Raw genomic sequence first — 10,112 nt, 5'->3', positions numbered from 1 at the left:
GAGACACTCTTTCATGGCTGCTGTCTTGTGTGGTTTTACCGTGTGTTCAGAATGCCTTCATCACAGTTGATTATTTATTGAGTCTGGTGTCTGTTGAAGCTGTCAGACATAGGACTAAAACTCAGGAGATATCGTCTGAAAAGTTTAACATTTCCTGCAAATGGACTTAGGGTGAGAAACCATTATAGGTCACATGACTTGGCTTTTGAATGGCAGCTGATGTGATTGTGATTCCTTACTTCCATGTGGGTGACAATCACAGAGGACCCCTCCACCGTCACTGAGTGAAGCCTTTTGGTCTCAGCAGGCTCCTCACAGCGGCCTTCACATCCTTGTTCCTCAGGCTGTAGATGAGGAGGTTGAGCATGGGGGTCACCACCCCATAGAAAAGGGGGATGAGTTTGTCTGAAAGATCCTCTTTGTCTGCTCCCATGGAGTCCTTAGACTTGGGCTTCCCATACATGAAGAATAAGGTCCCGTAGAAGACGATCATCACAGTGAGGTGGGCAGAGCAGGTGGAGAAGGCCTTTTTCCTCCCCTCAGCTGAGGGGATCCTCAGGATGGTGGTAATGATGAAGACATAGGAGAAAGAGATGAACAGAACTGGGACTCCCAGGAAGATCACGTTCGTCACCTCCATGCTGATCACATTGATGGAAATGTCAGCACAGGCCAACTTTAGAACAGCCAGAATCTCACAGGTGAAGTGGTTGATGACATTGTCCCCACAGAAGGGCAGCTGAATTGCCAAGGATGTGTGTACCACGGAAGCAGCACCACCAATAGCCCAGGAGCTGGCAGCCATGGGCATGTAGGCAGCCTTGTTCATGATCACGGAGTATCTAAGGGGGTTGCAGATGGCCACATAGCGATCAAATGCCATCATGCTCAGCAGCAGGCACTCTGTTCCTGCCATGGCAAAGGAGAGTGCCATCTGCACAGCACAGGCTGAGAAGGAGACGGTTTCCTACGGAGTCAAAAAGCTGTCCAGGACCAGTGGGACTGAGGAGGTAGTGAAGCAGGTGTCCAGGAAGGAGAGGTTCCCTAGGAAGAAGTACATGGGCGTGTGCAGGCGGGAGTCAAGGATGGTCACCAGGATGAGGACCCCATTGCCCAGCAGGATCACCAGGTACATCAGCAAGATGAGCACGAAGAATGTCTTTTCCAGCTCTGGGTGGGCAGAGAGCCCCAGGAGAACAAACCCCATCACAGGGGAGGTCTCATTGGCTTTTTCCATGTGTTATCCCCTCTGCCATCAGCAAAGTACTGAGCAGCGCATCAGGCTTTTTGGGAAGAGTCCTAGGCATCTAATATGTGGTCAAGTTCCCACTGCATAATAGAAGAACATACCTGTGCAAGAGAAAAATGACAGAAAGAGACAGTAGGGGGTGTCTTAGAAGACAGAAGGTCAGAGCTGGACAGGTAGTGGGTGAGGGCCTCAAATGTCCGGTCACGCATGAGGGATTTTTCTGATGTTGCTGCACCCTCTCGGTGTCCACAAAGGTGATAGAGGCCTGTGGAGGAGAAGTGACCTGTCCAAATCTCCTGAGCAAGTTGGTGACAGAGACAAGACTTGAACACAGCAGAGCATATCCCTGGCCCAAGGAGGGCTTTTCCTCTGCATTGTGATTAAGTGCTAAGAAATACTATGAATTATTTCTCTTTAATGCAAATCCACAGCAATTTCATTTGATCTGGGCTTTCTTAGATTCTCAGAGAGGAAAATTCCCAAGAAGATGCAATTCTTGGACATAGCAAGTGATTACGTTTCTTTAAACTTTGATTACATGTGGGGAGGAAATTGCCCACAATTGTTCAACCATGTTCACACAGAAACAAGCCTAGTTAATACCCAACCATGAAGAGGATTACTTCTTCAGTCTAGTGACACAGGCTTGATCATTGACAGCAATAGATCTGCCTGTTTGAAATATGGATTTGTTGCAATATATGGGGAGGTCCTATAGCTGGGAAATTTATGAAGCCAACAAATGGATTTGTTGGAGTGACTGAACTCACACCATGAGACAACACTGTGCAGCTTACCAATTAGTTAATGCAATATTAATAACCACACTCTAACTATAGTTATCGATAGTAGAGTATATGGCATTAACTTCTGATCCCATCTCATTAGGATGTTTGTGAAATTCCTAACTGTGAATGACTAAGAATGTTTCTCTTTGTCCTTTTATGTTTGCATTTTATTCTTGTGTTATCTTCTGACTCTCTGACTCCATTCTTGAGTTCTATGCAAGCAGCTGGCTTATAGGAAGACTTACATGCCTTCGTGTAGAGGATATCTAGTCTGTTACTTGCAATTTCCCTGACTCTAAATTCGAAGTACTCATAGATAATATTTTGATAGCTCCTTCTTAATGACAGTGGCTCTATGAGTGTGTATAAGGGTGGGTGGATGATGGAAGATGAATGGTTAATATTAATATTAGTGAGAATATTAGAGATTCTCACTAATATTAAGGAATGTAAGCTGTGCCATATTTCTTGAAACAGCTCATGGAGAAGATATTATCATTCAGGTTTTACAGGTGGAGTAACTAGAGCTCAGAAGATAAATTTGCTCCTTGGGGTTGAATGGCAGAGCTGGAGTTGGATCCCAAGCCCTAGTCCTGTGTTCTTTCATGAAACAGCTGCTTTTCTCTTTTGGTGCACAGCTTTGCAAAAGATTCTGTCCCTCCAATATTAGACAGACCTTATAGTCCTATTTATAATTTTCTCTGTGCTAATATTACTGTAACATAATGATAAATTAAAAGGACAAAGTCAAACTTGTACACACTGTTATGATCTCAATTAGCTCTGTGTATTCTCTGGCCAGTCTCACTGTCTGTCCAACACTCTCTCTCTTCAGTCATGGGGGAGGGTTTATGTCAGATGTATTGTCAGGCAGTGCAGCTCCCACCCTAAATGGAACTCAGGGTTTCTCAAAGTCTTTACGATTGACATTTTGTGCTGGATAATCCTTTGGTGTGAGGGCTGTCCTGTGCATTGTAGAATGTTTAGCAGAGTCTCTGGCCTCCACCAATCACTTGCCAATAGCACCTTCTACCCTGAGTTGTAACAATCAAAATGTTTCCAGACGCTGCCACATGCTTCCAGGGGAAAGGTGTGTGTGTGTGGGGGGGGGGGGGGGGGTGCAAAATTGTACCCAGGAGGGAACCATTGGTCTAACCCAGGAGAAGCTTCCCCCATTACACAACCATGGGTCTCAAGGTATTTCCTGTGCAATCCTATTCCCCTCTTCCCATCCCTTCATACAGCACAGGAGGGTGTTCCTGGTTGCTCAGGGCAAACTGACCCCCTCTGAGTGCCCCACCCTGAACTTCCACCCCAGCTTATCTCCTGTTCCTCCTAGTCCACCTCTCACCCACTCCAGAAAATGAAGAAAAGCAAACATTATATTCAGTGCCACAAACCAGATTCAAGCAGATGCTGTGGTTGCAGAGGCCAAGGAAAGTGACTTCTGTTAGGGAAGCCACACTGCCCATTCCTGCAAGATAAATCTATGCACACAGAAGTTTCCATCCATGAATAACATCCTGTGGGCATGAACGATGCATGGGATTTGGCCTCCTTGACAGCTGCCTCCGTGGAAGCCTCTGTCTGTCATGAAAACTTGCTGAGTACATTTGTTTAATTGAAATGAACTGTACGGCTGGGAAGACTCTGCACTCTGAGATCAGAGCTAGTGGAACTACCCCTGCCTGGGTGATGGATATTCCATCAAGCTGGAGTAAGTCTCTTCTCCTCCCTAGGCCTCAGTTTTCCCATGTGCTCCATGAGAAGGCTGAATAATTGCTTCCCAGGGCATCCCAGCTTTGTGGGTTGTCGTGGACCCTCCAGTGCTGACCTCTGCAAGCAGGGAGCAGTCCTTGCTGAAGGTGGCTGCCCACACTGATGAATGTGAGGGGTGTGTGTGTGTGTGTGTGTGTGTGTGTGTGTCTGTGTGAAGGGGAGATCTGAATTCCTGGTTGTCCATCAAGAAACATTCAACAGTTAGTAGAGCTATGTCAAGTTTTGGAAGGGATTCAGAATGAAAGCAAACAAAGAGGTCTGGCACCTACAGCCCCATAAAAGGAGGGAGAGAATCTGGGAGGTGGGAGGCAGCTAGGGGGAGCAAGGGGAAGGGGGGAAGCTTTGGACTCAGTGGCCGCTTCCTGCAGGCATGGAGCCTTGGTTTGTCCCAGGGACCGGGCTTGGCTCATCATCTTGTCTCTACCTGTTCTGGAGCCAGCAGGCAGATGAGAAGCAGGAGGCAACGTGGTGCTGTAAAAGAGCCCCACACACTCTCATGCAGCCTTTCTGGAGGGAAATTTGCCTAGAAAAAGGAAAAATTAAAAAAACCTGCCTACCCCTCACCTCAGCCATTCTCCCTTCAGGAAATGTTTTAAAGAATCAGTGAGCATGGAGGCTAAGATCTCTCAATAAAGGTACTTATCACAGCAGTATTTGTGAATGAAAATGGAAAACAATACAGCTCTCCACCAATAAATGCCTAAGTAAATCATGCTTTTCACATAATGGAATATTAGACAGACCTTATAGTCCTATTGGTAATTTTCTCCATGCTAATATTACTATAGCATGATGACAAAAGGGCAAGGTCAAACTTGCATGCACTATTATGATCTCAATTAGGTAAGCAATCATGTGAATAGAAAGTGACTGGAGGCCGGGCGCAGTGGCTCACACCTGTAATCCCAGCACTTTGGGAGGCCGAGACAGGCAGATCACTTGATGTCTGGATTTCAAGACCAGCCTGGTTAACATGGTGAAACCCTGACTCTACTAAAAATACAAAAAGCATTAGCAGGGCATAGTGGCGCGTGCCTGTAATCCCAGCAACTTGGGGGGCTGAGGTGGGAGAGTCATTTGAACCCGGGAGGCGGAGCTTGCAGTGAGCCAAGATCGCGCCATTGCACTCCTGCCTGGATGACAGAGAGAGGCTCCATCTCAAAAAAAAAAAAAAAAAAAAAAAAGTTACTGGAAAGAAAAGATAGCAAAATCCACAGGGGCAGGGCATTCCTCTCGGTACCTCTTCAGTGTTTCCCAAATTTTCTCTGAATACTATGGATACGAGTTATTTTGTATTCAGAAAAAATCTCAGCATTTCTCAGAGGAGGGTGAGAGAAACGGAAAGCGCTAGCCGCAGAGTGGGCTTAGAGACAGGGCTGGGTGCAGGCCCACCTGCCTCTCGCCCCCTGACCCTGAGGGAGTCCGCTTTTCCTCTGAGCCTCCCTTCCTCGCCTGTGGCGTGGGATGGAAACCCTGCCAGCTCCCCTCGGGGCTTGTGTAGGGACAGAGCAGCAAGGACAGGGAGAAGACTTGGTTCATGGGGTCCCCGGAGGGGAGTGGGAGCCCAGCAGCTCCTCTCTGCCCCAGCAGCAGCTGCTTAGGACCAGTGGCAGCTGGGAGGTTTCTGGAAGCAGAGGCGGGGCGTGGAGGAAAGCGCATCTGAGGGAAACGTCCTGCAAGAGGCACGTCCCCATCCCTGCCCCCGCCCCAGCCCAGCTCTCCCCATCTGCTTCTTGCGCGATGGCCACTTCTGAAGTCTCCTGATCCCTCACGCAATTCTCAGTTCCTCGATGGATCCCCGGCCAGACACTGTGCCAGAGAAAGACCCCCGACATGCCCCTGCCTTACCCGGGAGACCCTCTTTCTTTTTCCTCCTAAATCGTGTAGGGACTTTAGCCTTTAGTGGTGTTTCTCTCACTTCATTCCTTTCAGCTGTGCTGGCTAAATGCTGCTGTCCCATCTCCAGACTCTTCATGAAGAGGATCTGGCATCCTGGCCTGAGGCCCAGAAATCCCGAAGGTAGGTTTTCCCTGCAGCCGAAGGAATCCTCAAGCTGCACCGTGTACTCCGTGGGGCCCCTGACACCTTAGTTACTCCAGGGCCCTGCTAATCCCACAAGTAATTTAAAGTTTGGAGTGCCACATGTGCACAGGGCACAGGTCGATGCATACCTGGGAGCTCCAGGGGCCACACCCCATCCCAATTAGAGGTGGTGACAGGGGCCCAGCCCACTGGACATGGAGAGGAGACCTCAAAAATGCTGGCTCCCCCCTGAGCTTTCCCTCAGGTGTCAGAGAAGCAAAGACGGTGCTCGCTTCAGGGAAGAGCACCTTGTCCCCAAGTTGAAGTCCTAGAGATCCAGAATGGTTGACAAGACAGATGTCTTCCAGCAGGAGCAGCAGCAGCAGCAGCACAAGCTCCATCTACGGAGCGCTACCATGTGCCGGGCACACTGACAAACACCGTACATATACGGTATGCATGTGACGCATGTGTGTTGAGCACCTACTTTCAGTCGGCCCAGGAGATTCGTATTATCTCCCGATGTTTTCATTTGAGGGACAGCCTTCAAAAAGTTAAGCAATTTACCAATGATCACTCGTGAGTGGCAGAGCTGGGATTTCAGTCTCAATACACCTGATTCTCTTTTTCATCACTTGTAATCATCATCATTATCATCACCACAACTGTCATAATTATTAGTAGGTATTACTTGACTTGGAACAAAATTAAGATGCAGAAGTGTATATATTAAAAATTAAGGCTCACTCTCCAGTTACCCAGTTATTCTCTCTTGTGGCAAGCAATATTAGCAATTTCTTGTGTGATTTTTTTCCCCCAGAGATATTCTATACTAATAAATATTTTTGAGACAAACTAAGCAGAAATATACATTGTTTTACTATCTTCCTTTTCTCATTAAAAAATATACATTGGAGAGTTTTCCTGAAAAAAAATTGCTGCCTCATTCTTTTAAATGGCTACATATACTCCATTGTATACGTTAAAGAATGGGTGTGCCATCCTTTAATTAGCCAGTCGGCTACTGGTGGTCTTTTTTTTGTTTTAGATGGAGGCTTGGTCTGTCACTCAGCTTGGAGTGCAGATCTTGGCTCACAGCAACCTCTGCCTCCTGGGTTCAAGCGTTTTTCGTGCCCCAGCCTATGAGTAGCTGGGATTACTGATGTGCACCGCCACGCTGGCTGATTTTATTTTATTTTTTTTGAGACGGAGTCTCATTCTGTCACCCAGGCTGGAGTGCAGTGGCACAATCTTGGCTCACTGCAACCTCCGCCTCCTGGGTTCCAGCGATTCTCCCACCTCAGCCTCCTGAGTAGCTGGGATTACAGGCGTGTGCCACCACGCATGGCTAATTTTTTTGTATTTTTTAGTAGAGATGGGGTTTCACCATGTGGGCCAGGCTGGTCTTGAACCCCTGACCTCAAGTGATCCGCCCGCCTCGGTCTCCCAAAGTGCTGGTATTACAGGCTGAGCCACTGCACCCAGCCACTGATGGCCATTGATTTTCCGACCTTGGGCTATTACAATCAATGCTACAACAAATACCATCACATAGTCATAATTTAGCACATGTGGTGAAAATATATCTGTTTTATGCTCACTTGTAGTTTTGACAGAGATTGTCAAATTCACACGTTCCTCTCATCAGTGAATGAAAATGTCTGTTTTTCTACACTCTGCCAACATAGTATGTTGGCCTTTGGGGCTTAGCCAATCTGACAGGTGAGAAGTTATATGGCATTATAGTATCCAAAACTTGGTACTTAAAACTTTTGGTATGTGTAATAATTTTAAAAAGTGAAATATAGCACACATATACACATTAATATAAGAGTATATAAAATATATTTTTAATCTAGAGAATATTAGCAATTACCACCTAACTTAAGAGACAGAACATTGCCAGTACCTTTGAGGCTCCCTGGGTCTCCCTTTCTGATCCTAGTCCTCTTTCCCTCCTTCCAGAGATAACTACACTCCTGATTTTAGTTATAACCATTTCCTTGCTTTTCTTAAATTTTATCATCTAGGTATGCATCCTTAAACAGTATAATTTAGGCTTGCCTCTTTCTAAACTCTGGATAAATGGTATCAGTCGTAGGTATTCTTTTTGACTTGTTTCTTCACTCGATATTATTATGTTTGTGAGATTCGTCTATGTTTATGAGCGTAGCTAAGTTTGTTAATTTATATTGTTAAAATCCATTAAATGAATGTAGCACAGCTTATGTATACATTCTACTTTGATGAATAACTAACTGGGTTGCTTCCCAGTGAATGCTGCTATGAATATTTTGTACATTTCTCCTGGTATACATACATATTCCTGATTTTCCTAATTGAATTTACAACCCATCCTTTCTCCACCGATCTGCAATACCATCTCTGCCATGCATCAGGTCTCCTAATAGGAATGGATCTGTGTGTGGCATTTCTAATCGTTTCCATTGGTTTACTTGTCTATTCCTGTGTCATTACTACACTGCCGTCATTGATTGCTTTATAGTATGTGTCCATTTCTCGTAGGGTACATCCCTTCATCTCCACCCGATGCTTCTTCAAATACATCATAGCTGTTGTTAGTCCTTTTGTTCTTCTGTGTAAACTATACAACCAGCTTATTAAATTCTACAATATTTCTTTCTGTGGTTTAAAAATTGGGATAGGGCTGAGTGCGGTGGCTCACGTCTGTAATCCCAGCAGTTTGGGAGGCCAAGGTGGGTGGATCACTTGATGTCAGGAGTTCGAGAGCAGCCTGGCCGACATGGTGAACCCCCATCTCTACTAAAAATACAAAAATTAGCCAGGCATGGTGGCGTATGCCTGTAATCCCAGCTACTTGGGTGGCTGAGTCAGGAGAATCGCTTGAACTCAGGAGGCGGAGGCTGCAGTGAGCTGAGATCACGCCACTGCACTCCAACCTGGGCAACAGAGTGAGACTCTGTCTTTAAATAAATAAATAAATAAAATTGGGATAGCATTGACTCTATAGATCAAATTGAAGAGAACTAATATCTTTATAACATTGAGTTTTCCCACCTGTGATTGATAGATAGTTCTGTCTTTATTTTAATATTATTCAAAGTTTTTTTATAATTTATACTTTCATGCCTAAAGATCTTGGAGCTCTTTGCCAGGTTTACCCCTAGTTAATGTATATTTCTTGGTATCTTTAAAAAAATTTCCTTATCCCTTGCTGGAATGCAGAAATGCAGTAGATTTCTTTTTGCTGTTAATTTAGTGTCTAGTGACCTGGCTAAACTCTCTTTTCTTTTGTTTTTTAAATAAAATTTATATTTTCTATTTCTTTTAAAATTTATTTTCATTTTTAAAAATCTGTCCTCACAATCTATTCTCATAAACTCTTTTCAATTCTTATAATATGTCTGTAAATTATTTTAGATTTTCTCATAGGTCACAAGTAATATCATCTGTGAATAATGACGGTTGTTTTTCTTGCTTCAAAAATTTTAGACTTCTTGTCTCTTTTTCTTGCTTTGCTGCACAAGCTGGTTCCTTCAGTTCAGTGCCGAATGAAAAGTGGCAATAGCAAACATCCTTACCTCATTCCCATCTCACAGAGAATACTTTCACTATTTTCACCATTTAGTATGATATTTGCCATAGGATTTCATAAATAACATTCAAAAGAATGTTCCCTTTTGTTTCTGGTTGGCTAAGAATATTTGTTATGAAAAGGCATTGAAGTTTTAAAAACCTCTAAACTTTGAAATAATTATAGATCCATAGAAAGTGGCAAAGATAGTACAAAGATGTCTCTTGTATCCCTCTGCTAGTTTCACCTGCTTGTTACACCTTACCTAAATACACAATACTCAATATGCAATAGCATACCAGGAAACTGACATTGGTGCAATGTGTATGTGTATAGTTCTATTTGATTTTATCACATGTGTGGATTCATACAACCACTAGCGCAATCAAGACACGGTACTATTCTATCACCACAAAGGTCTCCCCCATGCTATCCCTTTCTAGTCATCCCTACTCTCCTCCCTACACCATCTGTACCCCCTGGCAGCAACTAGTTTGTTTTCCATCCCCACAATTTGGTCATTTGAGAATGTTCTAGAAATGGAATCATACAGTATGTAATCTTTTCTTTTTTTTTTTTTTTTTTTTTTTTTTTTTGTTGAGACGGAGTCTCGCTGTTTCACTCAGGCTGGAGTGCAGTGGCGCAATCTCGGCTCACTGCAGGCTCCGTCCCCCGGGGTTCACGCCATTCTCCTGCCTCAGCCTCCCGTGTAGCTGGG

The 10,112-nt window shown here is 44.7% G+C and overlaps 1 protein-coding gene across 1 annotated transcript; it reads right to left on the bottom strand.

Moving 5' to 3' along the window:
* Positions 1–277: 277 nt before the first annotated feature.
* On the bottom strand, positions 278–1,237 carry LOC100593667 (olfactory receptor 2S2-like). Its single transcript, XM_012508866.2, is given in 1 exon segment — positions 278–1,237. A coding segment is annotated over 1 exon segment (960 nt).
* Positions 1,238–10,112: the final 8,875 nt, after the last annotated feature.

Source organism: Nomascus leucogenys, chromosome 8, assembly GCF_006542625.1.
Source record: "Nomascus leucogenys isolate Asia chromosome 8, Asia_NLE_v1, whole genome shotgun sequence".
NCBI lineage: Eukaryota > Metazoa > Chordata > Mammalia > Primates > Hylobatidae > Nomascus > Nomascus leucogenys.
The sequence above is the reverse complement of the archived record's forward strand: the minus strand, read 5'-3'. Positions and strand labels throughout refer to the sequence as shown.